Below are 19,512 nucleotides of genomic sequence, written 5' to 3' on the forward strand. Positions count from 1 at the left end.
TCTGCCGCTTCCTCATATAATATATCTAGGTTTAATATATATATATATATATATATATATATATATATATATATATATATATATATATATATATATATATATATATATATTTTTTTTTTTTTTTTTTTTTTTTTTTTTTTTGAAAGCACAGGAACCACAAAAGAAGACCTTAGCACTTTGTTTGCTTTGAGATCATTCTGAGGTTAAATACTGCTTTAAAATCATAAGATATAATTTAAATGACACTATTTTTGAAATCAAATCTTTGAATAGCTACACTGTCATCTAACAATGCCTTTTAAATAAAATAATAATAATAATAAATTAACGCATACAAATAAACAAAAAGGAAATAAAAAGTTATCAAATAAGCACGTGTCCTCTTCTGTGTCCTAAATCCGTCATGTTTTACAGAAGTCAGTGTAGTTTTGTAAGGAAATCAGTCAAATCTGTATGTGTGTGAAAATATTCAGATGTAACTCCCTTTGTAATGGTTAACATTTTCATAACTGTAATTTATTATTATTATTATTATTTTTTTAATTAAATTACATAGTTATGTTAGGCTATATGTATAGTTACTCCCCAATACTGTGTTCCAACTACAGACTTTCTTTTATTTGCTTCTAATTGTTTAGTGTAGCTCCTGTAGCTCAAGTGGTAACACATTGCTTTAGCAAGCACAACGTTGGGGGTTCGAATCCCAGGGAACACATGTTATGAATGATTGTTAGACTGAATGCAATGTGAGTCACTTTAAATGCATAAATATAATTAAGATTTGGTTGAGAATTGTGATCAAATTCCAATAGGAATCCCGTGCATGATCTTGTGACTATGAGATTTTGTGTCTTCAGCTGAGTTTGCATTTGTGTAGATGTGATAGGATCATGGCTTTTCTACAGCTGCAGGTCTAGAGTCATGTAATCGCTGTGCTGAAGGATACTTGATGGAGAACTGGAGATGTGTGTCCTCCTGCAGTCAAGGTTTCTACGCTGTACAACCGAACTCTGACAGCACAGACACTCAAAGCATCTGTAAAAGGTGTGTGTTCTACAACCTCTCATCCTTTCAGTATTTTTCATAATTTCCTATACCTGTATTTTGGTTCTTAAGTGTGTGTATATATGTGCAGGTGTGATGCAAGCTGTCTGGCTTGTGTCGGGCCAGGTAAAGAAAACTGCAGTGAGTGTGTAGATGGACACACACTACTGGACGGTGTGTGTGTTCTCAGCCACAACTGTGTTGATGGTAAGATCAGTTTTTTCCGACCAGAATATTGAAACAAAGTAGAGTTGTTGTAACTTTTCAGGGTAACAGTTTATTTTAAGGTGTCCTTTTACAATGGAATTATAGAGTACATTTAAGTACTGAGTAATATTAAATAACTACATGTACTTACTATAAGGTTGGGGTTAGGATTAGGGTTTGGTTTAGGGTTACTTGCATGTAATTATGCATAATTCATTGTTATTATTATAGTAATTACATGTAATGTCTAACAAGCAGGGGCGTCGGACTGGGGGTAAAACCAGTACTGATTACCAGGGCCCCAAAGGAAGAGAGTGCCCATAAAAAATCTGGAATATATATTTTCATAGGCCTGCCATTAGGACTGCCTATGCATAGGGCCCGGGATCTTGTGCAGCGCTCCTGGTAACAAGGACACCTTAAAATAAAGTGTTTCCCATTTCATATACTGATTTATGTTTGTGTTTAAAGGGGAATATCAGGATGAGAGTGGAGAGTGTCAGCCATGTGATGAGTCCTGTCATAAATGTAAAGGTCCAACGAGTGTGGAGTGTCTCAGCTGCTCCAACACACAGTAAGAAACTATTTAAACAGTGACTTATGCAACATTTTTTAATAATAATTTTTGGTAATCAATATATTATATAATAATTGAGTACCAAAAATAATTAATAACAACTGAGCACCAAATCAGCATATTAAAAAGATTTCTGAAGGATCACGTGACAGTGGATCACAGGAATAAATCACATTTTATAATATAGCAATTAAAAAAAATAATAATAAATATATTTATATATATATATATATATATATATATATATATATATATATATATATATATATATATATATTAATACTATTTTTTATGACTATAATATTAGTTTTACTGTGTTTTTGATCAAATAAAGAGACTACTTTCAAAAACATAAAGATTCTTAATTACTGTAATTATATTTTTGCTTAATTATTTCATTGCATTTTATTATATAGTTATTTGCCACTAATATGCATTTCCTTTGTCCTGCTCTTGTAGTTGGCTGGATGAGGGCCGATGTGTGGTCAGCTGCTCAGATGGGAAGTACCCTTCCAGTGGACAGTGTCACCTCTGTGATCACACTTGTGCTCAATGCGTGGAGGCTGGCTCTGCTAACTGTACCAGCTGTGATACAGGTCAGGATTAATTTCTCTCATAGTCCAAATGGCTGCTGTCCGAGTAACTCAACTAAATGAGCATGTGCCACAATCCTGTTAATCTAATTTATAAGAGTTCCATCCAGTGTCCAGAATGAAAACTTGGAAAGCACCAAATGTTAGTAAAATGGGCTTCTTAATACAATAGTCCTACATTTGCTGTTTAATGGCAATCAAATGAAACCGTAAAGTTTATAGTTTATTTAAAAATTACAATCCAATCCAATGGTACTACCTCACATTTAATAGCGAAAGCAAATATGACCTTAGCTTGTATTTTAATTTACCTTTTGGTTTTTTGAATTTCCACAATTTCATTCCTGGCTTCAAGTCACCAAAATGAAAATACGAGTAACAACATCACAATGGTCTCACAATCTAACAGTATATGTCCCTGTGTGTATGTTGTGGTCATTTTGTGTGTATCATGTGTGTTGTTTGTGTGTGGTGTAGACAAGTTTGGGGTGGACCGGTACCTCTACCGTGGCGAGTGTTTGGAAGTGTGTCCTCAGGCTCATTTCCACACTGTGCTGAAAGCATGTGAGCCATGTTCTTCACACTGCAAACTCTGTTCTTCAGCCACACACTGCATCAGATGTGAGGACTCCTTCTACATCAACGACGGAGTCTGTAACAAACTGGAGTGTGGTGAAGGTCTGACTTTACCTTCCTGTGCAGTTCAAGTGTCACTTGTTTTGTTCCTTATATTTAGCACAGTGTCTGATATTAATGATGCTGGGCTTTGGGATTATTTTGCACTTCCAGGACAAACTTCAATGTATATAACTGATTTGTGTGTGCGTGTATGTGTTAGGAGAGGTAGAAGACCCAGAATATGATGACTGCATGTCATGTGAAGAGGGATGTAATAAGTGTGTTCTTTGTAAGTTCAACATTCTATCTGTTCTGTTCTGTTCAGTTTAAGGTAAATAATACTATTACTATTGCTTATACAGTACATGCATGGGGTTAGTTTTGTATTAGAGCACATGGTTGATGTTTGTGTTTGTTTCACTTGTGCTCTTCGGATTTCCATCTAAATTTCTTTAGTAAAACTAAATAAGAAGTTTTAGAATATCGCTAATGGATGTGACAATATATTTTGACTTCACATTCCACCATGAACTGTACAGAGTTAACCAGACAGATATTTCTACATAATTTATAGTTCTTTCACTTTGCAGATAATCCCAAACACTGTCTGTCCTGCATTGGTGGATATTACAAGTAAGGAACATTTAAATGATGTAAAAGAATCTGCTGGAAAGACAGAATAAACATTTTAGAAAGTTAATTTACACATGTTCGCCATTCTGAGAAGTTGACCGAAATGTTCTTTCTGCATAGGTTAGAAGAGGGTTGCTATAAGCACTGTCCTGCTAAGACATACACAGTGGAGGAGACCATGAGCTGTGTCTCCTGTGAGCATGACTGTGTCAGCTGTGATGAAGATGAGTGCTACTGGTGTGAATCTGACCTCTTCCTGTCAGGTTGGACATTACCATCTAAATTGATGCATTCTGAAGATGCTTTTATAAAAATGACTTGCATAGCGTTCATGATAGGCTATTTTTTTTTATCAGTTCATGCATTCCCGAGGAAATCCATGGCCTTGTCATTGCTAGTGCCATGCTCCACTGTAATGGTTTACAACTTTTTTCTAATACAACTGGCAAGATTCTTCACGTGTTTATTATACTGTACCCTGCAGATGGGAAGTGTGTGCGGGAATGTCCCGGTGGCTTCTATGGTGATGAAGATTCTCAGGAGTGTGAGGAATGTCATTCAGACTGCAGGACATGCAGTGGGCCGGAGGACAGTGACTGTGACAGCTGCAGCGATGGATTTACGCTTGATAATGGAGCATGTGTGCCTGAACAAGATGTCTGCCCTGCCCAGACATACCTCAGTGGTAAGAGCAAAAGTTCAGAGAGGAAAATGTATAATTTAGAGATTGCTTGTTTGTAGTTCTAGTGATGTTACCTTTGTCTCACGTCATAGTCCAGATAAAGTGGTCTTGGAAGAATTAGATTTGATACGACCTCATATTAAAATCAATCCATCAATCAATCAGTTTTTCAAAACTGCTGGTTCTATGTAGGATCACAGTCATATTGATATTTTCTTTTTTAAATGTAATTTTTGATTGCAGACTTATATTTGAGCACAGGCTGATGATACACAGGGCAACTTTTTTAGCAATGTTGTCACCAGGTGAAACACAGGGCACAAGACCAATCTAAAATATCCAGATATAAATTTGTTACCCATTCTCAATTGAAAAGTGCCTAAGCAACATTGTTTAAAAAAGTAGCTCTGCAAAATTGCTGAAACAGTTGCTGTGTATCAACAACCTTTGACATTGAAACTGGATGCATTGCAGAGGTCTTCAAAACTGCTCTTAGAGACCCACTCTCCTTGGCAAGTTTATTTCCAACGTGCTTTAATACACCTGCCTGTGGAAAAATGGATGCTGAAGACCTTAATTAGTTGGTTTAGGTGTGTTTGATTAGATTTGGAGCTAAACCCTGCAGTGCATTGCCGCTCCAGGAAGAAGAGTTCACAGATTACCAAAGGCTTTTCTCAGGAGAAATTTGGAGAGCATTTGAAGTCATTTGCATGACTTCACTAATTTTAGGATCCTGCTGAAATCAAAACAGAGTTTTTAACCACAATGCTTCAGAATTAAATTCCACTGTTATATAATGGGCTTTTTCAAGTGCTTAGCTTTGGAAAGGCCTACTGATGATTTAGCAGGAAATGTTTGTAATATCATATAAGAATGTTTTAGTTTGGCAACCTTTATCAGTTATAATTAACTTATTAGGAATATAAAGTAAAAACACTGAATATAAAATGACTGCAATAAATCCTGAGCTTTTATTTATTTATCTGTTTATTCATATATTAATTGACTGTCATTTTACTTTATTGGTTCTTTAGACCATTGGAGTCTTTTGGTTCATTCATTACATTCATCTCACATATTAAATATAAATGTTTTATCAAATAAAGCAAAGAACTTTACATGCATTAGTTAGTCAGCACATCAATGACATAGAGATATAAAATGTACTTTGATATTTGTAATTTTTTATTATTACAAAGTACATGAAGTTTACTTAAGTGTGTTAAGAAACATAGTCATGAAAGTTATGCTCCTGCTCTCATCTCTTAGATGATGGGGAATGTGAGGACTGTCACTCGTCGTGTGAATCCTGCTGGGGGAAAACGAAGAATCAATGCAACACCTGTGTAAAAGGTAATACAACTCAAAGAAGAATATGATGGATGGAAAAATCTTTGGTTGGTGGTATAAAGGGTTAGTTGAATGGATAATTATACAATATTTATGTGTGTTTTAACCACTCTGTCTTCTAGGTCGATATCTGAATGCAGATCAGATGTGTGTGGTACGATGCCCGATGGGCAGCTTTGGCAGTAAGGAGAGCGGGCACTGTGAGACTTGCCCTCAAGGTTGTGCCCAGTGCCAGGATGAGCAGCTCTGCACACGCTGCCAGGCAGCACGTAAAAACCCTCTTTATTTGCAGGCCGGCCAGTGTGTGCGCACGTGCACAAGGTAAGCCATTTACAGACATTGATGTAGAAGAATGAAAAACTAATGATATACTGTTCTCCCTCAGGTTAACTTTTTCAGGTTTCTTGCACACATTTAGTTTAGCCTCGCATGAACTCAACTTAAGCAAAAATCATTTACAAACAGTGTTATTACATTTTTAGTAAGTGTAACAGAGGCCAGCGACTAGGTGCTGTGCAGTTAAACCTAGTGACAGACGCTAGTGCCTCCAGTCATTTAGCTGCCTCCCATGCCGGAGACCCGGGTTCGAGGCCCGCTCGGAACGAGTGCGAGGTGTGGCAGTGAGGACTTGGGAGAGAGGGGTTACATTGGTACCGAGACCCGGATTGGAGTGAGGTTTAGGGGGGTGAGTGTACCAGAGACCAGCAAGTAGGTGCTGTGGCGGTAAACCTGACTCCCCGATCTCAAGAGATGCACAAGCGACAGATGCTAGTGGCTGCAGTCATTTAGCTTCCTTGTTAGTGCGTCTGCCTCCCATGCCGGAGACCCATGTTCAAGGCCTGCTCGGAACGAGTGTGAGGTGTGGCAGTGAGGACCTGGGAGAGAGGGGTTACATAAGCAAATTTATGCAGTATTGCATATTTGATACATCAGACTTTTAGGCCCTAAAAAAAGCCCAAACTGAGCAAATCTTTATTTAAACCAGGGCTGCCCAAACTCAGTCAAACTCGGACACCGGCACTCCAGGACTAAGTTTGGGCATCCCTGATTTAAAAAAATAAAACAGTTGTTCAAGGATTTTTACTTGATAAAAAGCATAAACTATCAATTTATCATTCATATATTACATGTGCAACAGCTTTTTTAACAAAGTGTTGATTATGTTGATAATATAGAGGATTTGGTCATTTGTGTAGCAAAAGTTTGTCTCAATCCCAGTATGGATTTTGTAAAATAAAATAAAATAAATAAATAACACTGCAAGGCAATTGTATATTTTGTACATGTATACTGTATTAAATGATGTGCATGTTTATGTGTGTTCAGAGGGTATCCAGTGGGTCAGGTGTGTAAGAGCTGTGCATCTGGTTGTTCGTCCTGTGAGAAGAATGCAACACACTGTCTGAGCTGTGAGGAGACCCTACTGCTCCACAAACATGAGTGTGTGGAGAGATGTCCACCTGAACACACAGTGAGGAACAGGGAGTGTGCGCAGTGTCCAGAGAGCTGTGTTATCTGCTCTGAGGACGAACTCTGTACAGGTGAGACTGAAATTCATCACAATTTTGCATGTTTTCATGTTTGCATGAATTTGTCTTGTTAAATTGGTGCTTGACAAAGACAAAAGAAAAACAAGAATAAATAATAGAACAACGAGATAAGCAATTTAAAAATAAGACAAGTAAAAGCTATACAATAAGAGCAGAGAGAGAGAGAAAAATAATTATTTTACGTTAAGAAAATAACTAGTTACAAAGATGTTTTTATTGATGTGACAATTTTTTATTTTTATCAACAGTCTTCTACACTCTTCTACTTCTACAACAGCTGTCACTGTCAAAATGTACACCTTTGTACCTTATCTGCATATTAATGCCTTAAAATTTAATTTTATCAACTATTTTTCTTAGAATGTAGTGGCTTTCTCATTTGCATTAATACCAAGTGTTTCATACTTTTTTTTTTCATACATGTTGATAATTAAACTTTCTTCTAGGACAAACAGTAAAGCATGGCGGTTCATGGGTTCAATTCCCCAGAAATACCTGACTTGATAAAATGTATATTGACGTTGCTTTTGTCATTCTCCATCATTTTGTAATAAACGTGTGATGAACACAAACACATGTGCTGGTTAAACTATAACTAATCTTTAGAAATCAAACTAAATGAATCCGTTGGAATGTCCAATTAGTAAATATATAAATGTTTATTTATTCATAAACTGAAAGAAAAATAAACAAAATACATGCTTTTACATATATTGAAGTAATTTAGAAGTTCGAACTTTGTCAATCTTAGCATTTTCACATTCATTGTTAAATATATTACCTATTTCATTTTCTTCTGTACATTTAACTTTAGAGTGTAAAGAAGACTTCTTTCTGCATGTGGGTCAGTGTACAGTGGTGTGTCCTGATGGGTTTTTTGAGGACACGGATCAAGGCATTTGCGAGCGTTGCCATGCCGATTGTGAGTTATGTGACGGGCCCGAACAAAACAACTGTGATTCCTGTTCCGACACTGACCGCACATTGCACAATGGAGCATGTCTAGCCCCCTGCCCTGCACATACTTACAGGGAAAGCAGGTCCGAAGAATGCATGGGTGAGACTACATGACATTCCTTACTGTGACTATTAAAAGTTCACTTAGTCATGGTTTTCCACTGAATTATTTTTTATTACACCTAAATAAAGGAATAGGACTTCCAACAAATATATTAAAATAATAAACACAAACATAAGTTTTGTTTTACATAAGGGTGCATGAAGGTTGAGATTTGTTATATAGTATACACCATTTTTCCCAGTAAATATATTTATAAAGGTGCTGTTGACATGAAATTTTCTGCAGATATCAGTAACAAGCCAAGTAATCCATACATACAAATGAAACAAAAATTATTTTAGAATTTAAGTTGTGTGTTATAAAATGCAATGACACAGGGAAAAAAGTATCGGATTAATAAAATGTATTTAATACTTTGTTCAAAAGCCTTTGTTGTTAATGACAGCTTCAAGACGCCTCCTGTATGGAGAAACTAGTGGCATGCATTGCTCAGGTGGGATTTCGGACCATTCTTCTACAGAGTCTTCAAATCTTGAGGTTTCTGTGGGCCTCTTCTATGAACTCTGATCTTTAGTTCTTGTTTTCTATTGGATTCAAGGTGATTGGCTGGGCCATTCTAGTAGCTTTTGCTTTTCTGAATTTTCTTTTTCTGAAACCAATTGAGAGTTTCCTTGGCTGAGTTTGGGATCATTGTCTTGCTGAAATGTCCACCCTTCTTTCATCTTCATCATCCTGGTACTTGTAGGTGTTGGGACTGAATCAGCTAATATTATTTCCACTGACAAGAGGCAAGATTGGTTTCTAATTAGGGCCCAAGCACCGATGGTGTGAGGACCCTCTTGTATCTGCTTTGTCTATTATTATTATTCCGCTTCTTCTTCTTCTTGTTCTTCTCCCGAATGAATCGCATTTTTGAGGGCTTAAACATGCTCAAAAAGTCATGAAACTTTGCACACATGTCAAACCTGGTGCAAATTTTCGTCTGATATAGGATTCAGAAGAGGGTGTTGCAAAATGGCTCGATAGCACCACCTATACTAAAAAAATCAACAGCCTTCCAGCTATGTTTCACGTACATGCATGAAAATTGGCACACACATGTAACACACCAATACCTACAAAAAAGACTCTTGGAGCAAGATTCTAAACCCAACAGGAAGTCGGTTATTTTTAATATTATGAGGAAATTTTGTGCAATTTTTGTCATTTCCATGCGTTGTATTTTAACGAACTCCTCCTAGAGATTTAATCAGATCAACACCAAATTTGGCCTGCCTAACCTAGATCTTCAGTTTTCGTTGAAGGGCGTGAAGGGCGAATTTCGATGATTCGCCATGAAAAATTAAGTTGCTATAACTCAGACATACAATGTCCAATCTGCCCCAAACTTCACATGTTTGATAAGACTCCTGACCTGAACAGATTGACATGCCCATATTCAGCTATAGTCATAGCGCCACCTATTGGCAACAGGAAGTGACATATTTTACACTGCGATGAACTACTCCTAGAATTTTTATGACATTAATGTCTTTTTTGTGGTCAGTCTAATCTAAAGGCCTGTGCGATGTACAGTTGTGAAGATCTTGAGTTTTCGTTCAAAGGCGTGTCCATGGCGCCGTGACAAAGTTCGATGTCTTGCCATGGGAATAAAAAATGTTACAACTCAGGCATAAAATGTCCGATCTTCGCCAAACTTCACATGTCAAAGTCAAAGTCACCTTTATTTATATAGCTTTTAAACAAAATACATTGCGTCAAAGCAACTGAACAACATTCATTAGGAAAACAGTGTCAATAATACAAAATGATAGTTAAAGGCAGTTCATCATTGGATTCAGTTATGTCATCTCTGTTCAGTTAAATAGTGTCTGTGCATTTATTTGCAATCAAGTCAACGATATCGCTGTAGATGAAGTGTCCCCAACTAAGCAAGCCAGAGGCGACAGCGGCAAGGATCCGAAACTCCATCGGTGACAGAATGGAGAAAAAAACCTTGGGAGAAACCAGGCTCAGTTGGGGGGCCAGTTCTCCTCTGACCAGACGAAACCAGTAGTTCAATTCCAGGCTGCAGCAAAGTCAGATTGTGCAGAAGAATCATCTGTTTCCTGTGGTCTTGTCCTGGTACTCCTCTGAGACAAGGTCTTTACAGGGGATCTGTATCTGGGGCTCTAGTTGTCCTGGTCTCCGCTGTCTTTCAGGGATGTAGAGGTCCTTTCTAGGTGCTGATCCACCATCTGGTCTGGATACGTACTGGATCCGGGTGACTGTAGTGACCCTCTGATCTGGACACAGACTGGATCTGGTGGCCACGGTGACCTCGGAACAAGAGAGAAACAGACAAATATTAGCGTAGATGCCATTCTTCTAATGATGTAGCAAGTACATAGGGTGTTATGGGAAGTGTTTCCGGTTCCGGTTTACCTAATTAATGCAGCCTAAAAATCCTTTAACGGATTTGGATATTAAAAGCATATTAGTATGTTATGTGTATGCCAGGTTAAAGAGATGTGTCTTTAATCTAGATTTAAACTGCAAGAGTGTGTCTGCCTCCCGAACAATGTTAGGTAGGTTATTCCAGAGTTTAGGCGCCAAATAGGAAAAGTATCTGCCGCCCGCAGTGGATTTTGATATTCTAGGTATTATCAAATCGCCTGAGTTTTGAGAACGTAGCGGACGTAGAGGATTATAATGTAAAAGGAGCTCATTCAAATACTGAGGTGCTAAACCATTCAGGGCTTTATAAGTAATAAGCAATATTTTAAAATCTATACGATGTTTGATAGGGAGCCAGTGCAGTGTTGACAGGACTGGGCTAATATGGTCATACTTCCTGGTTCTAGTAAGAACTCTTGCTGCTGCATTTTGGACTAGCTGTAGTTTGTTTACTAAGCGTGCAGAACAACCACCCAATAAAGCATTACAATAATCTAACCTTGAGGTCATAAATGCATGGATTAACATTTCTGCATTTGACATTGAGAGCATAGGCCGTAATTTAGATATATTTTTGAGATGGAAAAATGCAGTTTTACAAATGCTAGAAACGTGGCTTTCTAAGGAAAGATTGCGATCAAATAGCACACCTAGGTTACTAACTGATGACGAAGAATTGACAGAGCAACCATCAAGTCTTAGACAGTGTTCTAGGTTATTACAAGCGGAGTTTTTAGGTCCTATAATTAACACCTCTGTTTTTTCAGAATTTAGCAGTAAGAAATTACAGTTTTTTATATCGACTATGCAATCCATTCGTTTTTCAAATTGGTGTGTTTCACCAGGCCGCGAAGAAATATAGAGCTGAGTATCATCAGCATAACAGTGAAAGCTAACACCATGTTTCCTGATGATATCTCCCAAGGGTAACATATAAAGCGTAAAGAATAGCGGCCCTAGTACTGAGCCTTGAGGTACTCCATACTGCACTTGTGATCGATAGGATACATCTTCATTCACTGCTACGAACTGATGGCGGTCATATAAGTACGATTTAAACCATGCTAATGCACTTCCACTGATGCCAACAAAGTGTTCAAGTCTATGCAAAAGAATGTTGTGGTCAATTGTGTCAAACGCAGCACTAAGATCCAATAAAACTAATAGAGAGATACACCCACGATCAGATGATAAGAGCAGATCATTTGTAACTCTAAGGAGAGCAGTCTCAGTACTATGATACGGTCTAAATCCTGACTGGAAATCCTCACATATACCATTTTTCTCTAAGAAGGAATATTATTGTGAGGATACCACCTTTTCTAGTATCTTGGACAGAAAAGGGAGATTCGAGATTGGTATATAATTAACTAGTTCTTTGGGGTCAAGTTGTGGTTTTTTGATGAGAGGCTTAATAACAGCCAGTTTGAAGGTTTTGGGGACATATCCTAATGACAATGAGGAATTAATAATAGTCAGAAGAGAATCTATGATTTCTGGAAGCACCTCTTTTAGGAGCTTAGATGGTATACGGTCTAACATACATGTTGTTGGTTTAGATGATTTAACAAGTTTATACAATTCTTCCTCTCCTATGGTAGAGAATGAGTGGAACTGTTCCTCAGGGGGTCTATAGTGCACTGTCTGATGTGATACTGTAGCTGAGGGCTGAATGGTTGCAATTTTATCTCTAATAGTATCGATTTTAGAAGTAAAGTAGTTCATAAAGTCATTACTGCTGTGGTGTTGGGAAATGTCAACACTTGTTGAGGCTTTATTTTTCGTTAATTTAGCCACTGTATTGAATAAATACCTGGGGTTATGTTTGTTTTCTTCTAAAAGAGAAGAAAAGTAATCGGATCTAGCAGTTTTTAATGCTTTTCTGTAGGATATGTTACTTTCCCACCAAGCAATACGAAATACCTCTAGTTTTGTTTTCCTCCAGCTGCGCTCCATTTTTTGGGCTGCTCTCTTTAGGGTGCGAGTATGCTCATTATACCATGGTGTCAAACTGTTTTCCTTAACCTTCCTTAAGCGTAAAGGAGCAACTTTATTTAAAGTGCTAGAAAAGAGAGAGTCCATAGTTTCTGTTACATCATCAAGTTGTTCTGAGGTTTTGGATATGCTCAGGAATTTGGTTACATCAGGAAGATAACTTAAAAAGCAGTCTTTTGTGGTAGAAGTGATGGTTCTTCCATACTTGTAACAAGAAGTAGAATTTACAATTTTGGCTATATGAAGTTTGCACAAAACTAAATAATGATCTGAGATATCATGACTTGGCTGAATAATTTCAACACCATCAACATCAATTCCATGTGACAGTATTAAATCTAGAGTATGATTTCGACAATGAGTAGGTCCTGAAACGTGTTGTCTTAACACCAATAGAGTTCAGAATGTCTATAAATGCTGATCCCAATGCATCTTTTTCATTATCAACATGGATATTAAAATCACCAACTATTAAAACTTTATCTGCAGCCAGAACTAACTCGGATGTAAAATCACCAAACTCTTTAATAAAGTCTGTATGGTGCCCTGGTGGCCTGTATACAGTAGCCAGTACAAACATAACAGGGGATTTATCATTAACATTTGTTTCTCTGGATAATGTTATATGAAGCACCATTACTTCAAACGATTTATACTTGAAGCCTGCCCTCTGAGAAATCCTGAAAACGTTGTTATAAATTGAAGCAACACCTCCCCCTTTGCCTTTTAGACGCGGCTCATGTTTATATCAGTGATCTTGGAGGGTGGAATCATTTAAAATAATGTAATCATCAAGTTTTAGCCAGGTTTCTGTCAAACAGAGTACATCTATATTATGATCAGTGATCATATTATTCACAAAAAGTGTTTTCGTAGAAAGGGATCTGATATTCAATAAGCCAAGCTTTATCATTTGTTTATCCATATTGCTTATGTTTTTTATTTGTTGAACCTCAATTAAATTGTTAATCTTAACTTGGTTTGGACGTTTTTTGTATTTTCTAGTTCGGGGAACAGACACAGTCTCTATAGTGTGATATCTAGGTGAAAAAGTCTCTATGTGCTGAGAATTAACTGACCTCTGTGACGGGAGGCAGCTAGCAGACGGTAGGTTTAGCCAGTCTGTCTGCTTCCTGACCTGGGCCCCAGTTAGTCAAGTATAAACTCTAAGACTATTTGCCATATTTCTAGAGAGAAGAGTGGCGCCACCCCAGGAGGGATGAAGACCATCTCTTTTAACCCTCTGGGCTTCTTCGGGTCAAAAAAGACCGAAACCATGTACGTTTTAAATTTTTAAATTTTTTTGCTTCATCGGAGGGGGATGAAACTTGGTGACTTTTGTTGTATTACCTATGTGAACACACAAAAAAATCAAGGAGATGATTCTGATATGTTAAAGGGTCGTAAAAAAAAATTGCACACTTAGCTTCCTACGGGTCAAAAACGACCCACATAGGAAATGAATGGGAAATACAAGAAAATCCGAAAACTCAGAGAAACTTTGGTGGTACAAACTACAGATCAGCCACTGTGCAGAAAAAAAGTGTACAGCAATGAAGGGGTGACACTCTAAAACATCAAGAGTGCAAATAAGACACCCTCCCCCCCACACACACACACCCACACACACAAACACACACACACACAGAGAAATTAACTGGTAAGACTGAAACAGCAAATTTTGCTATATTTTACTATATAATCATAATAACTCCAAAACTATAGCAAGGAGAGTCAAAAGGTAGGTATCGTTTGAAAGAACTCTTTTTAAATTTTTCAAAAATATAAATTAGATTACATTTAGACATTGTCCTGCAGAGAAATTGCGGATAAAAGACAAAATATATATATAATTTGTATTATGATTTTGCATATCTTTCTTATTTGTCATGGAATAACTCAGGAAGGAAATAAGGTAGGAGGAAAATTCTTTTTTAGTGAAGTCCCCCTACATGTTAGCTGCATCTGGATAAAAAATAATAATAATTTGGATAAAGGAATCAAAAGTTACAGCATTTGGAACAGAGATAGCCTTTTTGTACAGTCTTTGACGCCCCCTCATGGGCAATTGTTTCTCCATGAAGAATATCTAGTCATAAAAGCAATAGATTATGTTAATTTTAGGCTCATTGTAATTGTAATAATATGCTGTAAAAAATGAAGTGCCATTTTCAATGATCTGTGAATGTTTCATGAGCTGTATGATGTTTTTGACACATTGCAGTACATTATTTTATAGATTATGAAAAAAAAAGAAATTGTATTTATCACCAAATAACTCAGCAATACTTAAGATTTTTTCAAAGTGGATACATTCACTGTAAAGGTCATACCCTAAGCTTTCAAATGACATCAACTTTGTGTTAATCAAGGCAATATTTTTGAAAAATATGGTAATGAATATTTTCGCAGCTAGGTGGCGCCTGCTGGCGGTACACTCGGTTTTAGAGGGATTACTCAGCACTCGTTAAGAGTTAATAAATGTGATTAGATGCATTAAAAAGCTGAGATCCTAAGCTTTAAAATGATATATAGATTGTGTTGTTCCATTCAGTGGTTGCTTAGTAATTCGATTTTTTTTCTTTCCAAATGGGAATAAAAAAAATAAAAAAAAAAAAGCTATGGCAGCCTATAGGCGGTTACAGGACATTACACACATTTATTATATTTTAAAGCCACTGGATGGCGCTCTTCTCACTTGAATTTTTTTTTATTTTAGGCCTGCACTCTATTTTGATGTGCAATGGTGCATTTATTGAAAAAAAATTAAAATTAAAATAAAATAAAAATATATATATTAATTCTAATGGAAAAAATTGCTCATAAAAAATATATAATTAATGCAAAGTATCATAAAAATCTTTAAAAATTCTAAATAATATACAAAAAATATTATTGAACAAAAATATATTTGATTGGTTTTCCTGGGAAAAAAAAAGTTACATTTTTAAGGCTTCGGTCTTTTTTGACCCGGAGGAAGCTAAGTGTAACCCATTTACGAAGAAGCCCAGAGGGTTAAACAGGTCAGGTCTCCCCCAAAAGCTCGTCCAATTGTCTATGAAACCTATGTTATTCTGTGGGCACCACTTAGACATCCAGCCATTGAGTGATGACAATCTGCTAAGCATCTCATCACCACGGTAAGCAGGGAGGGGACCAGACCATATTACAGTGTCAGTGTCCATATTTCTCACCGTTCACCTTTTTACTAAAGCCACTCGCTGCCGGTGAGCCTGGGTGCGAGGGCCTGTCATCGCTGCTTGCAGCTTTAATTACTGATAGATTTCAACTGGTGTCTTGGCTTTCCATGCCTTTTTGCACCTTCCTTTGTTCTTTTTCCCTTGGTCATTCCATTTTATTACACATAACTTCATTTCTGAACTTGTTTGTTTTGTTTTCTTTGTATGAATGGATTACTTAGGTTGTTACCGGCATCTGGTGGAAATTCAATAAATCAATACCAACTTTAGAAATATATTTACTGAGACAAATGGTGATGTGTTCAATACTTATTTTACCTGCTGTATATCACTTTACATAAAGTTGGAAGGAATATACTGTTCATCCAAATTTACAAAGAGTTGCGATAATAAAGTTTACATTTTACAATTATTAAAACAAGAACACAGCTGAGATTAGCTATATTTTATTGGTTTATGTGAGTACACTGTATGTATCTTGGTTAAGGTTGTATATATTCTTATGGTACTTGTTTAGTGAAAGTGAAAAAAAAGTTTAATCTGCTATTAATTAATAATTTGTAATTTTTTTAGTAATTAATTAATTATTATTTTGGTATAGGGACAAGACTACTTTTTGGTAATGACTGACATGATGCATGGTGATGCATATTAATGACAGGTTTCAAATTTTCATATCGTCACTAGATGACATAATGTTAATGAAAAGTCTTTTTTGTTCTGCTGGTGTTCTGCAGCCTGTGACAGTTCCTGTTTAACCTGTTCTGGTCCTCACGACACATCCTGCTCCAGCTGTTCTGAGGGCCTGGCGATAGATGCCCACGGGCGTTGTGCTACACCCACCACATGTCCCTCACACCACTACAGCAACCAGGATGGAGAATGTCACTTGTGTCAGAAGTATTGCCACGAGTGCTCTGGCCCACATCAGGACCAGTGCCTCAGCTGCAACCAGAACCACTATCTACTCAGTGAGTTCAAGCCATTGAGGCATGATATGCTCTTGATTCATAAGTGGAAGATGACTTGGGTGCAAAGGAAACAAAAACTAATTCTTTTTATAGATTTTTCAGGTCATTGTAAAGTCCTAAGCTTATTCCAGTGATAGCTATTAAAAATTAGCAACAGTATATTGGCCATAAATATTGTAAAGTGGTCAATTCTTTTATTCAGCAGGGACACAGTATTAATAATGATTTATACTATAATGTTTAAAATTCCTTTTTTGAGCTTTCCATTCATCAGAGAATTATGAAAAGAAAAGAAAAAGTTTCACAGTTTCCACAAATATAAAAAGCAGCACATCTGTTTACATTTATAATAATAAAAATTGTTGTTGAGCACCAAATCAGCATTTTGGAATAATTTCTGAAGGATTGTGTGTCACCAAAGACTGGAATACCGGCTGCTGAAAATTGCCATTAAGGGAATAAATTCAATTTTAAATATATCTAAAAATAAAAATACAAAATGTGTAATAATGTCCCCCTGTATTTTTGATCAAACAAATGCAGTGAGCATAAGAGACTTTTAAATCTTACTGAACCTAAACTTTTGAACATAGGGTAATTGTTCAGAACTTATTATAACCAAAACATTGATGGAAATACATTTAATTGCATCTTGATATTAGATAATATATATTAGATAATATAAATTAACAATCATTTTTTTTTTAAAGTTCAAAAAAGTTCACATGACATTTTGGCCACAATAATAAAAAGACACAAAGTATCAAAATACAGAATTGCTTTTTTAACCCCAAATATATCAACTTCAGTTGGCACTGTTTTATGATGTCTATATAATTGCATTAATGGTATGGTAATGTTATAATACTGACATTAAATTGAACTTAATTCTCTAAAGAACACCTATTTTAGCCTTATGTGTACAGTAATTCCACATGTTCAAATATACTGATAATTCCTGAGACTCAAATAATATTTCATAGGCTTTAGTGTAAACAAAGGTTCCACTTGATCCACAGATGGCAGCTGTGTGAATCAGTGTCCAGATGAATACTTCAGAGGGGAAACACAGCGCTGTGAGGCCTGTCATCCTAACTGCCTCACCTGCATGGGGCGGCACAGCCATGAGTGCCTGAGCTGCAGAGCTCACCTCTACAGAGACGGCAAGGAATGTGTGGACACATGCCGCTCTGGGTAACTAAAAACATCTAAAGACTCTTTTTTTTTGCCAGCACTTAACCAACTAATACTAGCACTTACCTTTTCTTTTTTTGTCTTTCATATTCTTAAAAATAAAACAACAACCTGGCTATGTGTTCTGAACTAGACTAACTGAGACTTGTCATGGCACTTGTATACTGTTGTTGTTCTCTTGTTGATCTGATTGCTTCTGTTGTTCTCATTTGTAAGTCGTTTTGAATAAAAGTGTCTGCTAAACGATTAAATGTAAAATGTAAATGTAACTACAACACTTTAATGCAGGTATTGCCTTGTATCACCGAGGCCGATTAGTATTAGGTCATACTGGACTGGCCTTTTTAATTTCTAATATATATTGCATTGCATTTTCTGTTTTCAATATTTTTGACTGAATCTTTTCCAGTCACTATGCCTCAGCTGTCTCTAGGATGTGTGAGGGTTGTCATGAGAGCTGTGGAGAGTGTCTTCAGGCCAGTGCCGAAGGGTGTGTGAGCTGCAGAGAGGGCTTGCTGTTTATCAGGAAACAGGGGCGCTGTGTGTCTTATTGTCCTGAAGCGTACTACCATGACACACACCACAAAACATGTGAAGCCTGTCACCTCAGCTGCAGAACATGCACAGGTACAGTATGGAAGAAATTATGCATGTGATTAAATATTTCAGACAATTTTTTTTTTTTTTTTATTCACTAAACAGGCTCTTGTGAAACAGAAGTGAGCCTAATTGTACTGAATATACACTTGTGTATTTCAGATCTTAAAAGAATATTTTGTACTTGCAGATAATAAAATAATAATGCTTTAATTAATTTTAGCTGTAGTGTGCTATTCGATATTTACAATATTTGTCAAGTAAATGTATTTTGAATGCTAACTTTGTCATTACAAATGTGAAACTTACAAATAACAAATATATTTAAATACATCACATCCATGAAATTACAGTTTACCATATATGTTTGTCAGAACATTTGTAGGTACATTTTAACCATATTTCAAAGACAAAAGAAGTAACTTAAGTTGTAATTATGACATCAGGTGCATTCAAATTACTTTGGTTAAAGTAAGAGGGCGATTGACTTAACATCTATTTCTAAAAAATAATAAATAAAGGATGTGCATTGGGTGTGTTTTTTCTTTAAATTGCTAAAAATTGAATTGCTGTATATTTTATCATAATTGTACGATACAGTGGTTTGTTTTTTCTAAATGCAACATAGTTTTATTTTAGATAGAAAAAAAAAGAAATTTACTGTTAATAAAGTCACATTGTATCCAACATGATAATTGGGGTTAACCGCAAGACATAATTGAAACTAATTGCATTTAATAAATAACATGCAGTTAAGTTTCAGAAAACATTACATTCAGTTTTCACACAACCATGTTCTAACCATTCAAGTATATTATTTCCATAAAAAGCAGTTTTAAAAGTA

General features: G+C 36.2%; 1 protein-coding gene across 1 annotated transcript in view; it reads left to right on the forward strand.

The window, feature by feature from the left end:
- The window catches only part of pcsk5a (proprotein convertase subtilisin/kexin type 5a), a 37,946-nt gene that overhangs the window by 16,438 nt on the left and 1,996 nt on the right, over nucleotides 1-19,512 (forward strand). Inside the window, exons 19-34 of the mRNA XM_059549813.1 lie at nucleotides 906-1,044; nucleotides 1,136-1,251; nucleotides 1,723-1,825; nucleotides 2,288-2,424; nucleotides 2,899-3,099; nucleotides 3,260-3,328; nucleotides 3,630-3,672; nucleotides 3,793-3,935; nucleotides 4,157-4,357; nucleotides 5,624-5,707; nucleotides 5,827-6,025; nucleotides 7,031-7,245; nucleotides 8,069-8,311; nucleotides 16,644-16,877; nucleotides 17,897-18,071; nucleotides 18,481-18,698. Coding sequence (XP_059405796.1) covers nucleotides 906-1,044; nucleotides 1,136-1,251; nucleotides 1,723-1,825; nucleotides 2,288-2,424; nucleotides 2,899-3,099; nucleotides 3,260-3,328; nucleotides 3,630-3,672; nucleotides 3,793-3,935; nucleotides 4,157-4,357; nucleotides 5,624-5,707; nucleotides 5,827-6,025; nucleotides 7,031-7,245; nucleotides 8,069-8,311; nucleotides 16,644-16,877; nucleotides 17,897-18,071; nucleotides 18,481-18,698 — 2,520 coding nt within the window. The remainder of the gene's footprint in view (nucleotides 1-905; nucleotides 1,045-1,135; nucleotides 1,252-1,722; nucleotides 1,826-2,287; nucleotides 2,425-2,898; nucleotides 3,100-3,259; nucleotides 3,329-3,629; nucleotides 3,673-3,792; nucleotides 3,936-4,156; nucleotides 4,358-5,623; nucleotides 5,708-5,826; nucleotides 6,026-7,030; nucleotides 7,246-8,068; nucleotides 8,312-16,643; nucleotides 16,878-17,896; nucleotides 18,072-18,480; nucleotides 18,699-19,512) is intronic.

The sequence above is a fragment of the Carassius carassius genome, chromosome 5 (genome assembly GCF_963082965.1).
Source record: "Carassius carassius chromosome 5, fCarCar2.1, whole genome shotgun sequence".
Lineage (NCBI taxonomy): Eukaryota > Metazoa > Chordata > Actinopteri > Cypriniformes > Cyprinidae > Carassius > Carassius carassius.